Source organism: Myotis myotis, unplaced genomic scaffold (genome assembly GCF_014108235.1).
Source record: "Myotis myotis isolate mMyoMyo1 unplaced genomic scaffold, mMyoMyo1.p scaffold_m19_p_19, whole genome shotgun sequence".
Taxonomy (NCBI): Eukaryota; Metazoa; Chordata; class Mammalia; order Chiroptera; family Vespertilionidae; genus Myotis; species Myotis myotis.
The window spans coordinates 38,788,624-38,812,013 of record NW_023416323.1 but is presented as its reverse complement, the minus strand read 5'-3'; the positions used below and the strand labels follow the sequence as shown (position 1 = coordinate 38,812,013).

At 42.6% G+C, this 23,390-nt stretch overlaps 1 protein-coding gene across 1 annotated transcript in view; it reads right to left on the bottom strand.

Annotated features, from left to right (window-relative positions):
- LOC118674786 overlaps window positions 1-23,390 on the bottom strand; it is a 31,997-nt gene that overhangs the window by 5,566 nt on the left and 3,041 nt on the right. Inside the window, exons 3-4 of the mRNA XM_036346856.1 lie at window positions 20,458-20,580; window positions 18,950-19,015 (exon numbers count right to left, since the gene is read on the bottom strand). Coding sequence (XP_036202749.1) covers window positions 18,950-19,015; window positions 20,458-20,580 — 189 coding nt within the window. The remainder of the gene's footprint in view (window positions 1-18,949; window positions 19,016-20,457; window positions 20,581-23,390) is intronic.

Sequence of the window (23,390 nt, the reverse complement as noted above, 5' to 3'; positions counted from 1 at the left end):
TTGTCATTTTGCCCTCCAGGACCCGAGCTAATTGGTGTGGAATAAAATGTTTTGAAAATTAACTGATATTCCGGTCGGCGCGCTGTTACACCGTGAAGTTACCGTCTGCGAAATGAAGTTTGTCCTCTAACAGTTCTCCTCGGTGTAGTTTGCAGATGTGAGAAAGTACCTGCGTTGTGCGTACTTTACGGTGCTTCTAATGAACGCCGAGTTGAAAGCCGTTTCTCTAAACACCAGTCAGCATCAATAATCCCCTCCATTGTTCACAGATAAATGCCACAGATTTCAACAGGAAAGTTTCGCAGGTTTCATTCATTACGTGCGTGCGCAATGTTAGCTTAAACACTTTTAAGTCTGCCGCAAGAATTCCTACCGTTGATTATATTCACGTAAAAAGTTCACAATTAAATCTTTAGATTTATTTCCCAACAGAAAGTGACAAACCAAACATCTGGGAAAGTCCTTCCTTTGGAAGCACTTCGCTGCAGGTTCTCTCTGGACCACAGAACCATGTCATAAATAAGCTCTAAACGGGCTTCCCCCTTGAAAAGGAGGGTGAGGATGAATCCTAAGAGCAGATGCCACTTTACCCACATTTTAAAATGAATCTTTTCCTGAAGTGCAATGAAATCTGATGAAAGAGACCATCTCCTTGTAGAAAAATAAAAGCGTCTCTGACAGGTGTTCTACAGCAACGAGCCTCCATTGGCCATAATCTGAAAGCCACGCTCAGAAACGGAATGCCTTCTGGGCAGCTGTCTTCCTAACCAAGATGATCCCCTAAACAGGTTTCACTGCCTTAGGAATCTCGGCAAAAGCAGTATGGCTCATGGAATAAGACACAGGAAGTGAAACTAATCACTCTGGGAGAGAGGGCAGAAATAATAGGGAAAATGGATCTCCATACCAATGTTCAGGACTTAAATCTTTAGTATTTCTAAGGTTTTAGTAACATCTTTTGAGAAATGACTTCTAATTAGAGAATTAACTTGACAGTGCTAGTCTGTTAATATAAGTAAATCAGCCTAAACTTCTGACATTTAAAAATCAAACTGAATAATGAGAACATTTTAGAATTTGGGGTTGGGTTGACTTCTCAAGAAGCAAATACACACACACAAATCAAAATATTCATCTATAAGTTTATTTAAGATTTAAATCTTGCTCTATATGGAATGTAATATCTTAATAGACTTTCAAAATCATTGGCTTAATATAGGGTGTCCCAAAATTCACGCAAGATTTGCAAATCTTGCGTGAATTTTGGGACACCCTATATAACTTTATCAATAAAAATATTAATACAAAAAGCCATAAAGTAGGTATAAGAAATATTAAATCCAGTTTGCAAATTATTTTTGCCAAAGACTATTTTTTTCCAGCCCAAAGGACAGTTATATTCTAAAATCTAAAAATAAAAGTAAAGGAAATCTATGCTTTGGATACATGTGGTACAGATATTGTTTGTATTCAGAAATGAATCATAATTTATTCCAAAACAATAGGTTTACCGTTGTGAGTATGCGAAACACTGAGTTTATTCTTGCATTCTTATTTATTAACTAGAGGCCCGGTGCACGGATTTGTGCACCAGTGGGGTCCCCCCGCCTGGCCTGTGCCCTCTTGCAATCCAGGACCCCTCAGCTGGGCCGAGCCAGCAGCCTGACATGCACAAAGTGGTAGGTGGCCAAGGAGGAGCCCGAGTTGCTCCCGCTCACCCCCACCCACTGAGCCTGCCTCCGCTGCGGCTCAGTAGTGCTATCATGGTAGCAGCGGGAGAGGCTCCCACTGCCACAGCTGCACTCGCCAGGCATGAGCCTGGCTCTGGCTGAGCGGTGCTCCCGCTGTGGGAGCGCACTGGCCACCAGGGGGCAGCTCCTGCATTGAGCATCTGCCTCCTGGTGGTCAGGGCACATCATAACAACCGGTCGACCTGATGACCAGTCGTAACGGTCACTTAGGCTCTTATGTAGAGAGATTATTATATTATTTTCCATGTGAACAATTGGAGGCCTACTTTTGCCCCACCCTGATCTCCAAGTCCACAGAAGCATAAAAGCAGCGATTTGAAGGGCAAGGGGAGGACTACAGCTGGAGCCAGTGAGAATATAAATGACAGCAATTGAAGAAACAGAACTGTTTTAAGAAATGCCAATGAAAATGAGTAACTAAAACAAAACACCTACGTCCGTCACGAGAGCTGAGTTACAAAGTCAGTTCTTACTGGTGACTGTGCGTTGCTATCAAAGTTCAACGAGATGGCCTACTATTTTCAAGATAGAAGGGAGAGCTATGATACAGTTTAAATAGGTTTCCCTCACAAATAGTCAGTGTTATTCTTGAAACTTGGCTATCCTGAATAACCCACTCCCTCCCTGAGGGTTCCAGATTATTGTGGCTTTACTGTAGTTAGATAGTTTTATGGTTAATGTACTGTGGTGTACATAAATATAGCTCAGCCTAAGCGTCTCCACTGAAAATACGTGTCATAAAATGACAAGTAAATTAGGTCAGTGGCCAAACCCATAGTCAATAACTCAAGTATAAAAGAGCATGACACTAGAATAAACTAAAACTAGTCCTCTTCAACACTATGATACATTTACTCAAAATGCACCTTCACAATAAAAAGCGAAGTGCCCAAAGGTAAATGGTGAGTAAAGCAGTTTAAAACTGGTAACTTAAACCCTTTTGATAAAATCTAAATAATTACAGGAAAGCAAACCTAGCTCATGCATCTGGGTGATGATCCAGTCATATTCTTCCCCATTCGTATTGATCTCCTATCATAAACATACAGTAGGCGTTCAACCAACTGCTGCTGAGTCAGAATATAACTTCTAAGCGGTTTGGAGGTTATAGAAATGGAGGATGCGAGATACCAGGAAGAACACCAACTTTTCCGGGGGTGTGTGGGGTGTGGGGGTGCTGGCTAGACATGTAAGACATAAGGAAGGGGAAAGAGGAGAGTTTGAGATTTAAAGGGCAGCACTCCGCTGACGGCTACAAAGCACACGTCAACTTTGTCTGCGTCTGGGGCAAGCTGCTGGGTGGCTCGGGTCCAGTTCTGGTCGCCCCCAGAGTCAGAGACGGTGCTGATCTGAAGACACTCAGCACAGCACTAGGAGGTGACAAGGACACGGTCAGAGTCCCGCCTCACACTTCCCCCGGCCCCAGCCTCACTGCTAGGTGAGGCTGACAAAAGATGCCCCGATTTGTGGCTTTGGAGAAACACGGTGGCCGGGTGAGCTCCGGGAGCCCTTGGGCAGAGGGAGCTGACGAAGTCTTTACGCATTAGCAAGCCTGCTTCGCCTTCCCTGTGCCGACTGGGTCAGGGTTTTAGTAACCCTGCTGTTTTAGGTTTTCGTTTACATGGCTACTCGGTTTGGGCATTTTAGAGGCAAGTGTGGCTTTAATAACTATTGGCCTAACGTATGCATCGCTATACTTTCTACCATTCTATTAACTCAAAGATATTAGTAACTTTGCTGTTCCCCATCCCCCAGGCTGTGATCGCTCACTGTTTATGCTATTTTAGAGGGAAAAACCCAGGGATTTAGAAACTCTAAAGGTAAACTTAGCCAGGCCTCTGAAAGGCTATTTAGAGAAGGGGCAGAAGGGAGACATTCTCTCTCCTGTGAGCAGCGTTTGGCAAATGACAGCCCGTGGGCTAAATCCAGCCTGCGGCCTGTGTTCGTAAATGTTTTCATAACACTTTTATAAGAATGTCACTGGGACACGGCCACACCCACTTGTCTATGGCGGCTTCTGAGTCACGGTGACATTGTCTGGCCCACAAAGCCGAAAATACTCACTTCATGGCCCTTTAAAGAAGAAATTCGCCAAGCCCTGCTTTTGAGGGACTCTCTCTGAGCAGGATGGGGACCCCAGGAATCTGCCTCTAACCTGGAGAGCCACTTCCCCTGACCCCTAGCCTCTCCCCCAATCCTGAGATGCCCAGATGTGGGTTTCAGTGTCACTTGGTACCGACTCTACCTCCAGGCCGGAAACACACCCTCTCCTTCCAGGTGTGAGATGCCCAGTGAAGACGCAGGGCCGTAGGTTGTCAGGGTTGTTGTGACCGAGTGTAGGTTCCCTCTCTGGCTCCACGTTCATGCAACACTGGCTGAGCGTCTGGGCCTGCCACCTGTGCCTTTGATATCAAGTGCAGGAAAGCCACAAGGAAGGCGCTGCTAAAGGAAGTGGGGGGTTTTGCCAGGAGAGGCTGAGAGGAGGGAAGGCCTTCCAAACAGGGGAGGCAGGAGACGCAGGTGGGTGTGGAGGCGGCAGCGTGTGCTGGGGTCTCTGTTAAACCAGCTGCCGAGAGAGAAGGGCCCACGGGGGCTGGGGCAGTAGGAATGGAGCTGGAGGGGTCCTCCGATCAGGTGGTGAGTGGCCCCGGGAATGGCGCCGATGGTGAGTGGCCCCGGGAATGGCGCCGAGAAGCTGGGAAGTGTCAGGCAGAAGGGTGTCGCTAAAGGGTTTAAACAGGCTGTGATTTGATCAGATCTCTATTTTAGGAAGATGGTTCTGACAGCAGGGGCCAGGGAGATGGGGCGGAGAGGTCTCTGCAATCCCACCTGCTGCTCTGCCTGCCCACCACGTCCGCTCTGAACACCCCAAGTCATCCTTCCCCATGCACTCCAGGCAGTTTGACCTTCTCTCTTGGGGGAACTCACCTGCCGGTCTCATAAAGAAAATTACAATACTATGCCGCTGTAAAAAAGAAGAAACTTTTACCATTGGCAACAGCATGGATGGAACTGGACAGCATTATGCTAAGCGGAAAAAAGCCAGTTGAAGAAAGATAAATATCACATGATCTCACTCATATGTGGGATATAATGAGCAACATAATTTGATGAACAAGAATAGATCGATCTAGAGACAAATGGTAGGGGAGGAGGGGTTAGAGAGCAACCAAAGGACTTGTATGCATGCATATTAGCATAACCAGTGGACATAGACACTGGGGTGGTGGGGGCTTGCCCGGGGTGGTCAATTGGGGAAACAGGAGGCATATGTAAAACTTTAGCCAAGAAAAAAATAAAATAAAATAAAGAAAAAAAAATGGTACTGTTCCTCCCCCAAATGCTCATTTCTTGACTGCCTCCGAGTCCCACGCTTCTCGGTCCATCGGCGGTGAAGGACCAAGAGTTTGTTGTTTTGCTTTGTTTCCAAATTCCAATTTCCGGGGGCCAATCGTTTTGTAAAGTACAAACTCAGGTACCTGGACGTCACGGAAAAAATAAAATTGCTCTTTCAGTTTCCAAATGCTTTCTCTTATTTGGGGCATTTATCTTGTCAGGGGCTGACTTAAAACAAACAAACCGGTTTGTGGGCTTCCAGTTTCTGGTCTGACAGGTAAGGAGCTGGGAAGTCAGGCCCCACCGCCCCACCCTAACAGCCAGTGACTGGGGAGCAAACTGGAAAACCAGCAAACCGGTTTAGATCGGTGCGAGGAGGCCACAGGGCAAACCGCTGTCTCCCCAGTTGGAGAGACAGACAGGTGCGGACCGAGACTCCCAAGCTAGCTGCACGGGGACCAGTGCCCGGTGGGAGAGCATACACTGTAACTGAGGAATTGCTGGAGGCTCCATGTGGACAGCTCTGAGAGTAAAATACTCCAGCCCAGTGGTCGGCAAACTCATTAGTCCACAGAGCCAAATATCAACAGCACAGCGATTGAAATTTCTTTTGAGAGCCACATTTTTTAAACTTAAACTCTATAGGTAGGTCCATTGTTGTTAACTTAATTAGGGTACTCCTAAGGCTTAGGAAGAGCCACACTCAAGGGGCCAAAGAGCCACATGTGGCTGCCGAGCCGCAGTTTGCCGACCACGGCTCCAGGGGATGCAGTCCTAGGGGGTCCCCACACTTCTGTGAGTTTCCCCGCCCCAGGAGTTCAGCCAGCTTCTCACAGTGAAGAGCAGAGAAAAATCCCCCCCCCCCCCCCCCCCCCCCCGCCCTGAGCTCCAGGCAGGTGGAGAGGAAAAGGAATCCTTTAAAAAGGCCCAGCGCATTCTGTCCTTCTCAGCAGGATACACTCTGGGGAGAAACTATTTTAACAGCACCTCGCCTGGCCTGCGGGGGTTGTATCGAACCCCAGTGGCCTGGGGGAAGAGAAAGGGCCACTCCTAGCTGGCTCCAGCCTTCCACACAGAGGAGGGGCACAGGCAACTCCAGCCCCCCCGTCAGCCACCCTGCCCCACCGAAGGGGGGTGTGGGGGTGCCAGAGAGCGCTTCTGAAGTTCAGGCAAGAGGCCCAGGCTCACCAGAAGTCTGAGACCCAATCATAAGGCTAACAATGCCTACCACCCACCGTGCCCTGTCACCACATAACTGAAGGCATGCTTACAACAGTTCCTTTCACACGGGACATCACGTCTGGATACCAAGAAAAAGCTTGAAGACATACTAAGAGGCGAAAAACAGAGTCTGAAGAGACAGGGCAAGATTCAGAACCACATTCAGATACGACAGGGATGCTGGAATTCTCAGACCAGGAATTTAAAACAACTATGATTACATGATGAGAAGTCTAACGGATAAAGTAGACAGCATGCAAGAACAGATGGGCAATGTTAGCAGAGAGATAGAAATTCTAAGAAAAAATAAAGATGCTGGAGATCAAGAACACTGTGACAGAAATTAAGGATGCCTTTGATGGGCTTATTAGTAAACTAGACACTGGTTGTGGAAAGAATCTCTGAGCTTGAAGATATCTCAGTAGAAACCTCTGATGCTGAAAGGATAAAAAAAAAGACTGGGGAAAAAAACACAGAACAGAATATCTAAGAACTGTGGGATAAATACAAAAATTGTACATATGCATAATGAGAATACCAGAAGTAGAAGAAAGCAACAGAATATTTGAAGCAATAATGACAGAGAATTTCCTCAAATTAATGTCAGATACAAAACCACAGATCCAGGTAATTGAAAACAACAAGAAGGGTAAATGCCCAAAAAAAAAAAAAAAAAAAAAAAGCACAAAAACTAATGTAGGCTTATCATATTTAAATTGCAGAACAGCAGAGATAAAGATTTTTTTAAATTCTGAAAGAAACCAGAGGAATCAAGATAAAAATTACATCTGACTTCTTAGAATCATGCAAGCAGAATGGAGTGAAATACTTGAGTTGAAAGAGAAAAACTTACCAATCTAGAATTCTGTACCCTAAAATTTTATCCTTCAAAAATGAAGGAAAAATAAAGACTTTCTTAGAAAAACAAAAATTGAGAGAATTTGTTGATAGACCTGTCTTACAAGAAATGTTAAAAGTTCTTTAGAGAGAAGAAAAATGATATAGTTCAGAAACTCATCTCTACATAAAGAAAGCATGAGCATAGGTAAAGAAATAAATAAAGGCTTATGTGATAAACCCACTCACAGTGGGAGATTCTAACACCTCTCTCGACTGATAAAAAGAAACAAAGAAGCCGAAACCGGTTTGGCTCAGTGGATAGGGCGTCGGTCTGCGGACTGAAGGGTCCCGGGTTCAATTCCGGTCAAGGGCATGTACCTGGGTTGCGGGCACATCCCCAGTGGGAGATGTGCAGGAGGCAGCTGATCGATGTTTCTCTCTCGTCGATGTTTCTAACTTTCTATCTCTTTCCCTTCCTCTCTCATAATTAAAATGCCAAGAGCAAAAGACAAAGAGAGACTCTTAAGAGCAGCAAGAGAAAGAAACCCAGTTACCTACAAGGGAATACCCATACGACTGTCAGCTGATTTCTCAACAGAAACTTTGCAGGCCAGAAGGGAGTGGCAAGAAATATTCAAAGTGATGAATACCAAGAACCTACAACCAAGATTACTTTATCCAGCAAAGCTATCATTCAGAACGGAAGGTCAGATAAAGAGCTTCACAGATAAGGAAAAGCTAAAGGAGTTCATCACCACCAAACCAGTATTATATGAAATGCTGAAAGGTATCCTTTAAGAAGAGGAAGAAGAAGAAAAAGGTAAAGATACAAATTATGAACAACAAACATGCATCTATCAACAAGTGAATCTAAGAATCAAGTGAATAAATAATCTGGTGATCATAATAGAATCAGGGACATAGTAAGGGAATGGACTGACTATTCTTGGGGGGGAAAGGGGTGTGGGAGATGCGGGAAGAGACTGGACAAAAATCGTGCACCTATGGATGAGGACAGTGGGTGGGGAGTGAGGGGGGAAGGTGGGGCGGGAACTGGGAGGAGGGGAGTTATGGGGGAAAAAAAAGAGGAACAAATGTAATAATCTGAACAATAAAGATTTAATTTAAAAAAAAAAGAAACAAAGAAATAAGTAATTATGTGTATTGAATATCTGAACAACAAAGTCTATATGATCTGGCAATCTATCATGCTTCTTGGTTTATTACCCAAATGAGTTGAAAACTTTTACCCATACAAAAACCTGTTTATAGCAGCTTTATTGATAACTGGAGGCCCGATGCACAAAATTTGTGCAAGGGGCTCAGCCCTCGCAGCCGTGGCTTCATCTGGAAGGACATCCGGAAGGACGTGTGGAAGGTCATTCGGCTATCTGGTCTAATGATCATATTACGCTTTTATTATTATAGATTTTAAGACTTGGAAGCAACCAAGATGCCCATCATTAGGTGAATGGATAAACTGTGGCACATCCAGAAACAGACTATCGAGCCATGACAAGACAAGGAGGAACTCTGAGTGCATATTACTAAGTGGAAGACTCCAATCTGAACAAGGTACACACGGTGTGACTCCAATTACATGGCATTCCAGAAACGGCAGAACTATGGAGAAAGATAAAAGTGCCACTGGTTGCCAACAGCTTGTGGGCAGGGGGATGAACAGGCGGAAAACAAAGGACTTTTAGAGCAGAACTATTCTTTAAGATACTATAATGGTGGATACGTGTCATTACGCATTTGTCCAAACTCCTGGGATGTACACCACCAAGAGTGAAACCGGACGGAGCCTTCGGATTTTGAGTGACAACGATGTGTCAGTGTAGGCTCATCAACTGTCACAAATGCGCCACTCTGGCTGGGGATGTTGGTAGTGAGGAAGTTAGCATGTGTGGGGCAGGAGGTATATGGAAAACCTCTGCACTTTCTGCTGTTTCACAATGAACCCAAAACTGCTTTAAAAATAAAGACTATTTTTTTAAAAGTCTGTGGCCTGTCACAGTCCCTGGATCACACTTCTTGCTGCACTGTGGACTGCGGCCTTTCAGGTACAAAGACTTTGTTTCCTCCACCTTGTGTATCCAAGTATCTCTTGCGAACAGGCCAACGTGTGTGGTTTGGGAGGTTCTAGAAGGTAGAACTCACGTGGCGTGTGAGAAGCTCTGAGAGTAACACTGACCCAATTTGGTAACTAGGGCAAGAGTGGTGCCATGTACCAAGACGAGATGCTGTGGAGGGCAAAAAAAAAGAACGAGGCGCAGAGCAGATAAAGGAGGGGTGATCAGCAGGTGTGCACAAATGGTAACGAGCAAATGGAACGAACAGTCTATGGGTTACAATTCAGTTCTGAGATTAACACACTTTAATTTGCTACTTGCACCTCCGTTCAGTGCCAGCATGTTTATATGACATGGAGAGATGACAGCAGGCCTTTCTTTCTGCCATACGTAAAATATTAGAGTAGAATATGCCTAAGAATAGGGCTGTGCTACAAGTATCTGCAAACGGAATTTCCAGAATTGGGGACACGCACCTTCAAGTTGGCAGCAGGTGCTTTGGAGTCAAAAGATCCTCATTATCACTCACTAGCAAGTCATTTCATCTGCCGGGGACTCAGCCTCTTCGTGTGGAAAAACAAGTCTTCCCCAGCTTCACAAGCCCGCAGGCAGGCGGACGCGGCCTGCTGTTTTTATGCATTGAGTCTAAAAGGTATTTTGAATAGGAAGGCTCCTGGAAGAAAAAAAAATAGACGACTAATGTGTCTTGCCACAGACACTGTAGTGTATTCATCCACAGAGTTTAAAGATGACAAGTGGGTTAAGAAAATTTAGGAGTAAGTTGTTCTAAGGGCATTTTGTGGAGAAAATATATATAAACAATTATAGACAAAATTATAAAGTGCCTGGCATCTTAAAAGAATATACAGAGCGGACAGCAATCAGGGCAGAGTCAGGAAGTCTACTGGTAACCAACCTATGATTTGCAATATTTGCAAAATTTTTTTAAAACTGTCTAAAATTGCACTGTTTTCTTTTTTCTTTCTTTCTTTCTTTTTTTTTTTAACTGCTAGATAAACAGGACTACAAGCTGATTCCACAACGCTAGGTCATTATATTTACTCAGAAAGTCTAAGTTGCCGACCTAATGTAGCTCTTTCACAAAACACAGTTCACTGGGCCTCCCTCCACATTGGCAATGCCATAGAGTTGGAGATGCGGGAATCAATATTATGACACAGAAAATCCTGAGTTATCTTGATTATACTGTTTTTATTACCAGCGTGGTCGCTCTATGATTCATATACATTGAAAGAAACTATAATGGGTCCTGTCTCTTTCTTTTTCCAGGTTCCCAAGCGAAAGGGGCCTCCGTCATATTATAGCTTCCTATTTTAGCCGCCTAAAATTAGATGCGTATTTAGAAAAGGCTCTTAACTCTCTTACTACCTTGAACAGTTAAAGAAAATGCACAGAAATACTTGTACTTTCTTAGGATGCTCAAAACAGTTTTTAGTAAGGCCATCAGGACTAGCTCTGAGCTCACAAATGTATGCTCTGTGCAACTTTTTATCTCTATGTCAACTTGCAGTTTTAACTTTGGAGTTCTTCAAAAGGACTTTAAGTGCTAATGTTATTTTAAGCCCAAAATAAACTAAAATTTTATAAAGTGCTATAGTCTTACAGATTATGCATTTAAGATACTAGAAAAGTATAAAATATATTTGTCATTAAATATAAAAAGAGGAAAATCATATTTTGTTTCACACAAACAGATCGAGCCTCATAACCTAAAGGATACGTCCAAGCCCCACTTTTAGTAGAAAGAGCACCCATTTGTTTTTTCACTCAAACCCACATACCTAAAATTCAAATATTACTCCCCCCCCCCCCCCAAAAAAAGCATGCCAAAACCATCAGCCTCATTTCTGGTGAGTTCTCTAACACATTGGAAGCTGTTAAATATACCCGGGCCGTGACCTATCCCTTCGATGCCTCAGGAAGGCCTAGCCAGACCAGATGCACCCCACTTCCAACAAGCACGCCCCTCCCTCCGGCTCAGGCCCCTCTTCCCACCTGCAGTCCTCCCCATCCTCCCTATCGCATATGCGCTCTTCAAAAGGCCGGCCTGCAGCTCCCCCACTCTCCCCCCTGAATTCCGAAGGTTCTCCCTTTCTAGCACACCCGTGTGGGTCTCTATCTCCGTTTCTTTTTCCTCTCCCCTACCCACTGTCCAAGCTAAGACCTCCGAGGACCCTGCAAGAGGACAGTGAGGGGACGGCTCCTTTACCGTCAGGTTCCCCGCGCCTGGAAGTGCCGGATAATGGGGTGCTTCGATAGCTGTCGGGGTAAATGACTGCTGGTATAGAAAGAGTCCATGTGTCTATTCTATCCTCTACCGGATCGTTCTTACGGGCAAGGATTTTTTTAGGATTTTATGTCACTATGTCACTGTGGTCGTTACCGTAACGGGCTAAAGATGAAATAACAGTCGGAAGCACTGAAAGCCGGGGGTCCCCTGAGCCCAGTGCCTCACTCACACAAGTTAAAGGTTGATAATATTGACTGGTATTAGAAGGATCATTGTAACCGGCTAACCGCAGCCGAGGTTTCTTTTTAAAGAATGGAGCTGCCTCCTCCATGAGAGTTCTAAAGACAATCTCTATGGCGAGAAATCAGGGTAAAATGACCCTTAAATATCCTGTCAGCGGTCTCCCCGAGCACAGAGCGCACGTGATTTTGTGCCCAGCTCACTATGTCTCCGCAGGTATAAGGTAACAGGATAATTTCCACCAGGATTTGGAACAGAGCTGTTTCTTCCATTAAACCTCCTGTAAAGTAGTTGTATTTTTAGGGGCTTTGTACGAGGAAGAAAATAATTTATTTCTTTTGCCTACTAAGTGCATAGAGTTGAATTAAATGAGCATTAAATGCAACAGCACTGAACACAACCTTTGTGAATTAAAGATAATTAATTAATTCTACAAATAAAAACGGCAGGAAAGATGACGGCAACAAAAGCTAGAGTCCATCAATTCAGAAACTATCGCAACGTATCCTTGAATGTCAAGTCTTTATTAACACTTGGGAAATTTCCCCTGAATTTCTCCACGTATCTTGTCATCTTTGCAACATCTTTTCTATAGTCTATGTCTACTGTTATCTCCCTTACGTAGGAATTATTTACCTCCAAGAAAAAGCAATTTTTAAAGAAGTATTTTTATAAAAATCAGAAAAAACATCTATGTTGTGAAAAATTGTATTTTTTTTTATTTCTGGCTACAAGCTATTTATGATAGTCTGCATGCTTCAAAATCCTAAACAAATCCAGTTACAGCAAAAACACTGCAAAAATGTGGCTGCCCTCCGTCCTCCCTGCCACACACAAAACTTCAATTCTAGTCTCAAAAAGAAATGCTCTGTGCAATTATAGGAACCACAATCGCACTCCTGGGCATTTATCCCAGAAAAGATGAAAACGTATGTTCACACAAAAAAACCTATACACAAATGTTTACAGCAGTTTTATTTATAATAGTCAAAAACTGGAAACAACCCTGTCCCAACTGGTGAGTGGTTACACCAGCCATGGGCCGGTCATACCATGGGATACTGCACAAATGATTGATATCTGCAAGTGGAGTCTCGAGAAAAATTGTGCAGAGTGAGAAAAGTCAATCCCAAAAGATTACACACTATATGATGCCATTTATGTGACATTCTTTTTTTTAATATATATTTTATTGACTTTTTACAGAGAGGAAGGGAGAGGGATAGAGAGTTAGAAACATGGATGAGAGAGAAACATCAATCTGCTGCCTCCTGCACACCCCCTACTGGGGATGTGTCCGCAACCAAGGTACATGCCCTTGACCAGAATCGAACCTGGGACCCTTCGGTCTGCAGGCCGACGCTCTATCTACTGAGCCACACCGGTTAGGGCTTATGTGACATTCTTGGAAAGACAAAATTACAGAACTGGAGCGCGGACTAGCTGCTGCTAGGGCGAGGCAGGGGGGTGGAAAGGAGTGAGTACAGATGCCAGGGGGATATGAGGAATGCTTGAGGCGATGGAGGTGTTCTACCCGGTGTGGATGTCCAGGCTGCGATATTGCACTATCTATCGTAAGATGTCACTATTGGGGGAAACTGGGGAAAGGGGACAAGGGATCTCTCCGTCTTTACTACAACTGCATGTGAAATCTATAATTATCTCCAACTACAGAGTTTAATTCAAAATAAAAATAAAATATAAACACTCTAGCCTAGTAAACTGGCTGCCATATTGCGACCTGAGCTTCAGGATCCATCACATGGCACTTTGATTCCTAGTAACAGCTAGAGAAGTGGATGAAGTACAAACTGGGTTGCTCACAAGAGTGCAACGCACGGCAGTTTGCACAAGTGGCCTCAGCCTCTGCGAACCTCCCCAGGTCCCTGGCTGAGGGCGGCCTTGGCCAGCCACACCCCTTCCCCTTCATTGTGCTCCCAGGCCTGCCGGCCACAGGGGGTCCCCCTTTCCCGCCCTCCACAGCCACCGCAGAGGCCACAAGCAGGAACTCCCCCTGGCAGGGCACCTCCCCAGTATACAGTCTCCTCCAACGTAAGGAGTCTGTGGAAACTGGATGGCAACCTTCTGTACAGAAATCAAATATTTAAACACGTCCCACATGCTCTGCCAGCTAAGGCGACTGTTTCTTGTATGTGAGTTTTGAGCTAATAGATTGGTTGAAGAGAAAGTGTTCTATTCCAGAGGCACTGAATATAAACAATTAAAATACATATATACTTGTCAAGTCTTTTTCCTCCCCCAAATATAACACGGTCACATTACACAGTGGCCGTAACCTACTCTAATGATGCTGGATTCCGGGAGAATCTCCGTGGTAGAGAAGGGAGTCTTCCCGGGGACATTTTACAAAAAAAAGTCAACATATAAAACTGATTTTTTTTTCTATATTTTGATTAAAACAGAAAATGTTTGGTAATATTCTAATAGTAGGCATTTAAAATTGATGACCAAGAAGCGCCTAGTCTTCTGAATGAACTGAGAATTGTAATTGGAAAAATACTGGCGTCTATAAATAGCAACATCCAATGTGTAGTTAAACCACTCGAGCACTTGATTCTTCCACGTCCTTTGCATCTACGTTGCACAGAGCACAGGAAGTTTCAGACCGATCGCCGGATCTCAGAGAGAGAATAAGCCAGTTAGTTGTCATGACCGCTGTCACCGCCAATCCCTAAGACCTTACACGTCACCAACTGCACTTGACTCTGCCCTGCTGCTTTATGCTCAGGAGAAGATAAATCAGTCATCAATTATGCACACTAATTAAAAATGCTACCTTAGGAGGCATTTTAATAACTTAGAACCAGGAGTGAGTTTTTCTTCTAACTGCTTACTTTAAAACACATTCGACAACAGATTAGCCAGGAGGTACTGAGCATTTGCAAAGACTTTAGAGTCTATATAAACTATCAAATTGCCCCCCCCCTCCCATAGTGGTAGCATTATTCTGCAACTAGCTGAGGCCACATGGAAAATAAAATTATATGCTAATTTCTTCTATATTAATTTATCATGAAAGGTCTGACCAAACATGGTAAAATGAATCCTGGGAAAAAATTAATGAAGTAGATTGGTATGTACCATAGCAAAGTAAACTGTTTATCTTAAGAGGTACAACTACAAGAAATATTTTACAGACGGGGTATTTCCTCCTTTTCAAAAAACATGTTTTAACCAACCCGAGGCAATGACTTGCATGGTTTGAAAACACTTTATATAGTTTTACCTTAAAGGGTAACAACAAAGGCAGGCTATTTGTCTTTAAGGGGAGAGAGGAAATGCAAAATCGTTCCACACATGTACCATGACATGAACACACAGGTTGAAACTAAATGATGGGGTCAAGGCGTATTATGACATATTTATTATTTTACTCCAAAATAAACTAAACAACAATATAGATGTTTTCCTTGGCATAGATTCATCTGAAGGAACTATGCTTTATTTAAAATACTTTAAAAATCTATACCCTTTTTCCCTAGAAGGCATAAGCTGTACATGTGCCTCATCCATAGATAAGTTCTGTGGATACTATACCAACTTAGAAAACTACAAACCAAATTAATGGTTGAAGAATTTGGACTACCGGTTTTATAAATGATGGTGGTGCATCCCTCAGATTTCTATTTTCAAAGGTTCTTATGTAGAAACAGGGAAAGAATTTGGGGGGCGGGGTGCTGGAGAAATGAAGTCTTACAGCACCTAAAACCATGGAACTGGTTTTATAAAGCATCTCGCTTACTGCAGGACACAACTAAGACGAGTCACAAAGATCATCTGTGTCCCACCCTTGGGCAAATACTTGCGGGGGGGGGGGGGGGTAATTAAATGATAAATTTTTGTTCTAGAGCCGATCCCTCTTTTCATTAAAAGATATGTTTATACTTTTCATTTCATTGCAACGGTTCCAACGCCGATGGCACAGGCGAACTCGCGCTCACAGAGAAATCCGCGTGTTCTTGGGAGCATAACTCCTTTTTAATTTCTAAAGGGACTTTACCTATTGCTTTTAATAAGCCGTTATTATTGGTGATGGTAAACTACGCTAGGTTCCCATGAAATATCAGTTTGACATCTTGTTCAAATAGTTACTTTTCTGCTGTGTATTCCCAGCATCGTTTGCCGTATTTCCTTCTTACCAAGTTAGACATGGCGATGCCTATTCAGGCATAAAACCTCCAGGCTCCTTGATGGACCATAAAATAAAGCTAAGTACTTCTCTGCAATCATTCCTGCTTGAAGGGCCTTATTATTGAGATCTTAATCCATAAAAAAAGGTGAGAATTACCTTTGAGAAAGGGGGAGAAGGCTGACAAAAATGAAAACACGCACTGGTGCCCACAATAGCAGGACTTAAGTAAATTAATCTTCATTCCCACTGAAAGCAATCTGATGTCCAGGGACTGGGAATTATTCTACCATAAAATACGGCACATTAAATACTACAATAACCCATTAGAAATGTCTGAAGATAATGATTATGTCACCTACACATGATTGTACATATAGTTCTATTTTAATATTCATTACCGGGGGTTCTAATGCAAAATATGTCGAAATTGTAAAAATATTACGTGGGTCAGAGATCAGATCAAGCAAATCAGGAGCCATCCTGTGACGAAGAGTAAGACTCCAAATGAGATCTGAAAAAGACGCGATGAAAGCCAGGGCACACACAATATGGGGGCCCTGCTTTTCGCAAGCAGCCCTACCATTCCTGGTGCTTTGCATATAAAGCCCCTTATCTCCACGAGCTGGATGCAAAGAATGGAAAGATTCTTCCATCCAGCCAGAGAGCAAGTCTCTCCCCTGCTCCTTGAAAAAGCTCATTTTCACATTACTCAGGCTTCATTATGCTAAATCAATATTCGTTTAGTCACTGGGGTTATTGACATATTTTAAAATAAAAGTATACCCTTCAGCTACTGCACTCATTACAGGTAATTTGTCTTGTCAGAGAGCAGGGAATATTATCCTAGTCTTTCAGGGGCTGACAGCCCATGGAAATACCTCCCCATGGTTACAACTGTAAATAATTTTAAGGTAAAATATTGAAAAATCAATGACTGTTTCCTGCAATCTGTCACAAACAAATCAATCATAATCTGCACTGCCAGCGAGTATGATGTGAGGGAGATGGGAGCAGATGTAATTCTTGGCTGGAATCTCTCATTTCAAAATCACTTCACATAATGGTGTCATCATTTAAACACTTAACAGTCAGTGCGACTGCCACTGTAACATCCAGTTGGACAAAACCACAAGGAGGAGGAGGAGAAAATGCCATCACTGTTATGTTAACAAACATTTAATTTAAATGGTTGCTGCATTAGGATATTTTTGTTGAAAACCGTTTTTACCAGCCCCCTTTCAGAGTTCTAAATTAATCAAAGCTGGTTTCTATGTACTGATGCTTAATAAATTAGCCCAAATTTCACTCTCTAAAGCACACACACCTTTTATTTTAAAAGTCCATTATAGAGAATAAAATTTGGAATTAATAAATAAAACATCTGGAATGTAGAATAGCCATAATTCTATCTACATAACAAAGACAAAAAAAATAGTGTCATAGATGTCAAGATTAGACTTTTAAAGTAGGTTTAAAGGTCTCCGTTGCCCAGATATTAAATTTTATATTTTCCGTCTATTAATAAATATTACATTTTAACTCTGTAATACTGTAGAATATTTTAAGATGACCAGCAAGACCTATTAATTCATTCAAAAAGACCCCGGCATTCCATATACAAGCTATTCCACAGACTGGTATTTTACAACCTGGAGGAGTAACGCGAGTACATGAAGTGTCAAAGTTGGTCAAGGTTATAATACTGAATTGTTTTGCAAATGTAGGTAATCACTTGGATATCCCCATTTTTCCAGGCTCCATCTGAATGGCTCCCTCGGCTGCTTACTACCTAGGCGTGAATAAAAGAACCTGAGGTTGGTATACGTCCCCCTTCCTGCTGTGTTAACCAAAAACATCCTTTGAGTTCAAGATTAAACACGCTTTTCCTGAAGGTTTTTGTTTTTAAATGTATATTAGCTCCTTTAATGGAATAAATTAATTTTAGTCACCGCATTGCTTACCAATGTCCTCATTATATAATTAGACATCACGAAGCCCTTTACAGTTCTACTAATATCCCTGCATAGACCCAGCTCAGGGAGCAGATGTTTCTGATGACCAGAAAAGTATATAATTTTTCTTAAAAATGAAAAAAAGGCCATAAACACCGTACACAATTGAAGCCTGTCTAACCATGTTTAGATGCAGGAACTAGTCCTTGAGAAGCGGGCTTTATGTTTGGAATTTAACCTGCACACTCGGTGTGGGAGCGCAGCGTGAGAAGACAGCAGCCCTTCTGATGGACACAAACTGACCATCATATTCGCTCGTCAAGAATCTTAGCTTCGGGGGTGGGGGGTCCAATGGGGGGAAAAGGAGATCTATGTAAAACTTTAGATCAAAACAAAACAAAACACCTCAGCTTCATTCCTTAACACCGACGTTAGTTTTTTGAAAATGAAACAGCACGCGAATACATGATCACACACATCATCCAGAAGAAGACAGAGTCCCCCTTCCCTGTGAGTCCCTAGGACAGCTGCAGAGCCAGCAGCCAGCCAACCTAATGAGAGAAGGAAAGCATTACCCTGGCCTCGGATTATGCAAACGAGGGAAAGGGACTGAAAGCTGTGAACTGGGAGGAGAACCCATGAGCCTGAGCTCCTGGCCTACAGTGCTCCAGAGCCCAGAGGCTGGGCCCAGCCACCGCCCTGGCAGAGCTCTGGAACCCGCTGCCCAACACCCAGTCCCCCGCTCAGCGGCAGGTCCTGGCTGGCCCTGCCCCAGAGGAGGCCTGGAGGCCTGGGAGGGACATGAGGCCGGCTAAGCAACCTGCTAAATGCATCCACGTCGACGACAAACTGAAATGATATCGACCAGCGCTGTGCAGCCACCATCGCAGACCGAATTCTCAGAAAGACGCTATTTTAAGGCTGCTGAGTGTGCCCCGACGAGATGTCTCCGCTCTCCCAACACAACCCATGGCCCTGGGAGAAGCAGCTCGGAAACTGAGCGCAGGAAAATCAGATCATTTTCATATCTCAAATGGAAAGAAATGGCTGTGGGCTAGATAATGTTCTCCTGTGTCATAAAGGCTCGGGGTGATGGGGGAAAGTATTCTTTTAAAATAAGATACTCTTACCTCCCTATCTTCAGAATCCCCTCCTTCCAGTAGTCGGTATGGCCGCTCTGTTATGAACTGCAGATTCTTAAAAAGAAACACAGCAATAGTTAGCTCCGTCTTCCCTTCTGCGACTTCCTTCTTTGAAGGAATGACAATTTAATTACCAGTTCTTCAGCTGATTTTATTAGCGACTGATACGTTTCTCCAAGAGCACACCCCAGCTATTTCCACTAGAGAACATTTAGTGCAACCTTCCCAATTAATCAGCCGTAACCTATTACTGTTGAAGGGACATGTTTTGTTAATATTCTCAAAAGATTGGGGGAACCTCCTTCCCCGATCCCCCCCCCCCCCACACACACACACGTACCTATTTTATATAAAAAGAGTCTTCGTTTTAATATGTTTGAATACCCTTAATATGCATGACGTATGAAACAATATATTTGGGCTGACAAACAGATACAAAACTCAGCCAATTCGCATTCATGTTTAGGTTTTTCCTATATTTATCTTTAGGAGAGAAAGAAAAAAAAAACAACCAATCCTCTTATCTTTTAAATTCAACAACAACTCTACCCGGAGTTTAAAAAAAAAAATACAGAAAAAAATAAGCTGAAAGGCAAACAAAGAGAAATCAGAATGCTCACTGCTTCCCATTTTCTCTGTGTGTGTTGTGTGTCTCTAACTTGCTGTAATGCCTCAGGTCTTGGGCAGATGTGAAAGCCCATTAGGCTGCACCAGCGATGTGGGTTCACCGGTGTTATTTAAGTACAATTATGTGTTACTTTGTATTACGCGAAAAATCACTTTCATGCCTTTGAAAGTCTTCACAGAGAAGCGTTTGTTCTACTGCAGGCTCTGCTAACTACAGAAGCCTTCTGTAAAATTAGCTTTTTGGGGTCACACAACCATCTCTTTTTACTTAACAAATGTTCCTTATCACTAATTCGAGTTCCTTGCTCTCCTCACTAGACAACACAAATATTTGGCAAAATACTTTTTTTTTCTCACTGCTTTTCTCACCTACTTGCATTCAGCAGCCCCTATTTTGATGGAAAAAAAAAATGACATTTTACACATAACTGTGTACTCTTTGTCATTTAAAGAGTTTGATACTCATCACTGGAGCTGATACTCCCACTAAATTTATTCTGAAAAGAACTGGGTAATGAAAATAATCAAAAACTGCAATTTGGTAGAATCAGATTATTGCCTTTCGATAATCACTCTATTATTAAAAAATATAGCATTAGCCTTAATTTTTATGAAAAGCACTGAGTTTATAAATTTCACTACTCAACTACATCATTAAAAATAAATTATTCAGCGGATTTCCATGAAGCAAAAAATGTTCTACTTGCTGAACCTTGGTTGAATGCATTAATAAAATTATATAACCAAAGGCCTCAAGTGACATTCTGTACTCCGTCTCTATTAGCAACATAAATACTTTGGTAAAACCAACACTGATGCTATCTGGGGCTTGCTCCACACACAAGCACACTGTGCAGACAGACACTCACTTGAGGATGAGCCTGGGGAGATGCAAGGACAAAGTCCAGCCAACATCTGGAGGAACCCCATGGCTTCGAAGTCAGCTTAGCTGCAAACATCCAAATGTATTTTGGAAGCATCATCCTTATCACCTGCACAGAAAATGGAAATGGCTCTGTTTAAGGAAACACAGAAGACTAGTTAAGTACTTTGGGGATATTAAATGTGAATATCTAATCTAATATTCTCCAAGGTATCACTCTCTATTATGGCAAATAAACAAGTAAAGGCCCTATCACGGCGTGGAATGGCATTCGCCTGAGAAAAGCTAGAAAAGCAAATTAGGTAAATGACAACTGCAGCAGAAAATTATATTCCCTCCTCTTGAACAAACGTTAAGTGCATCCTTACTAATAAAGGCTTAAATGCAAACTACATTAGAATACACTCGTTTTCAATTTTGAAGCCTCTAAGTTAATTTGCCAGGCTAAATTGGTGGTTAGGTTTACCCTGGCAATAAAAATACTGCAGATTTATGTAGAAAATAAGTCAGGAAAATCACACATCAGAATAGTGATAAAAGCAAACCAGAATCATTATTGAATAATTCCAAGATGTTACATCTTCTTAGAGGTGCCTCACTTGCTATTCTATTAAGAATGATTCTTTTCTACGAGACAGCTAATAATCACACAAAAAAAGATGTTAAAAATGCAAAAGTCAACACAATGTAGAAACTGAAGGAAAATATACAAAGATATTGAGATATTATCGCAGAGTTAAAACATTACTCCAAAATACAATACTGTTTTCATAACCCATAATTCACTCAGGATTAAACAATTTCATTTACTTGAATGTTATCATCCAAAGAAGATTTAAATTTTTCTTAAGATTCCCATGATGTAAACATACATTAGTGATTACTTGTGTTATTAATTAAAATGAATGACAGGTAATTAGTTCATATTCCTATTTCATTTCTTTTAACACAGCATATCAAATTTTAAAATAAGACATGGAAAAGAGCCTGGAGATGCTGATCTTAGCTGCCAGAAAAAGAAAGTAGGGGAGTTGGAGGGTCAGTAAAGCAGTTATCCTCAAAAATTAATGCTCTTATTGGAATTTCAGCTAACAAATCTAAATAAGCCTTTGATTTTAGTTTACCATGTAATTCTAGCCAGCTAATTATCCCTGGAGTCAGGAATGAGCTGTGACTGTACACCTGGCTTCTCCGATCATATATGCCGATGGCCTCCTCCCCTTTCATTTCCTCTTCCTACAGTGAGTTTGAATATTAAAGAAAAACACTCACACATCTTACATACACAGTGATGGACAGCCAGCTTCCTGGAAATCATGATCTACAAAGAGAGGGGGAAACCTTAATGCAATACTTATGTTGAAGGGTATTAGGTGCTGGGTAAGCCAAGGGTTATATGATCAACAGCATCCGTCTTGCTGTTGTTTTTGCATTTAGAGATTTGATGTCAAGGACGGTAATATTAATTTACTGGTCACCCAGGTTACGATTCGGATCCTTAAACTACTAAGAGCCTAAATGCACTATCTTCACTTGCTCATCAACTCAAATTTACAGAACCATGTTTTGGAAAAAATAAAACAGGGTGTTTTTTTCTATTTCTGGAAATAAAAACAAGGAATTCCATAAGCAATGTAGCTAAAGTACCTGATGATATGAAAACAGTAATTGTTTTAGGTCAATAAAACATTCTAGGAGAATGCTTTCCAAATAATGAAGTGGCATAAATGCCTCCCATTTTTACCTTTTTATTTCTGCTACTGCACATCAAGCATGCCTTCCTCTACAGATTTATTCCCAACACTAATAAACATTTGCTTAATAGGCTGCTCTCTGCCTTTCTTTCTAAATTAGTAACCATTATTCAACCAAGATAGAGCACAAAGAACGCCAACAAAGGCATTGCCAAAAAGCCACAAGTCGTATGAGTACATGCCAGAACACTTAACATTAAACGACCATTTCTCTCTCAAACTTCCCTTGCCAAAGTGCTCACAAAATCTGGAAGCTCAAAGACAGGTTTCAAGTGCAATTAAATTCTCCCAAAGCAAAACTGTACCACCACCAAAAAAAAAAAAAAAAAAAAATGCCGCCCTTCTTATGTCACCATTTTATAGACAACATTTTCTCAGGATCTTAATTAAGATAACGACGCACACCTGTGTCAACACTCTCCGGCAGGACAGCCTTATCAATCATAATCCTTTAAGTACACTCCAAAACAGCCAAGTGATATGACAGGAGCAATCTGCTGCCTTTCCTACTGCGGGTGCCCTGTCTCTCCCCCACAAGAATGATGAGACCTTCAGAAGACAGCAGACCTACTTTTCCGAGTCTTTCAAGTTTTCCCTGTAAACACTGATGACACTCAATAAACAGGTATAACCTCTTTGGCACTTGATTTACACCGTGACGGCTCTCTACAGCCAAAACTTGTCTTCCCGGGGCCACTGGGGAATCTTATGCCAAAGCGTTTACATGGGATGAGTTGGGCATAACTGGGACCGGTGCAGGCACGACCCACCGGTAAATCCTCGCAAAGCTTTCACATGAGCACATGGGAAGTCTGGCAGGAAGAACAACCAGGACAGACCGATCCCCTCGTCTAAGTGACAATGTTCAGAAAGAGAAAATGCACTAGTCAGCCCCCCTTCCCTCCCCCCACCCCCCAAAAAGAGCATCAGAATCGGTCGTCTTGGTAACCCGAAATAAGAGGGCGGTAGCTCCCAACCTCTGCTCGGGGGCGGAAAGCTTCAGTAACAACAGCCCATGGACAAGACTGCTAACAAGCAATAGGCTCCCAGACGGAAAAACTGATGAATAACGTGGGGAAACGGGGGAGAGGGGGGGGGGGAGGAGGGGGAGGTCACCATCGCCAAGATACAAAGTTTAAAACCTCGCTTCTACCGGTCAAAACCT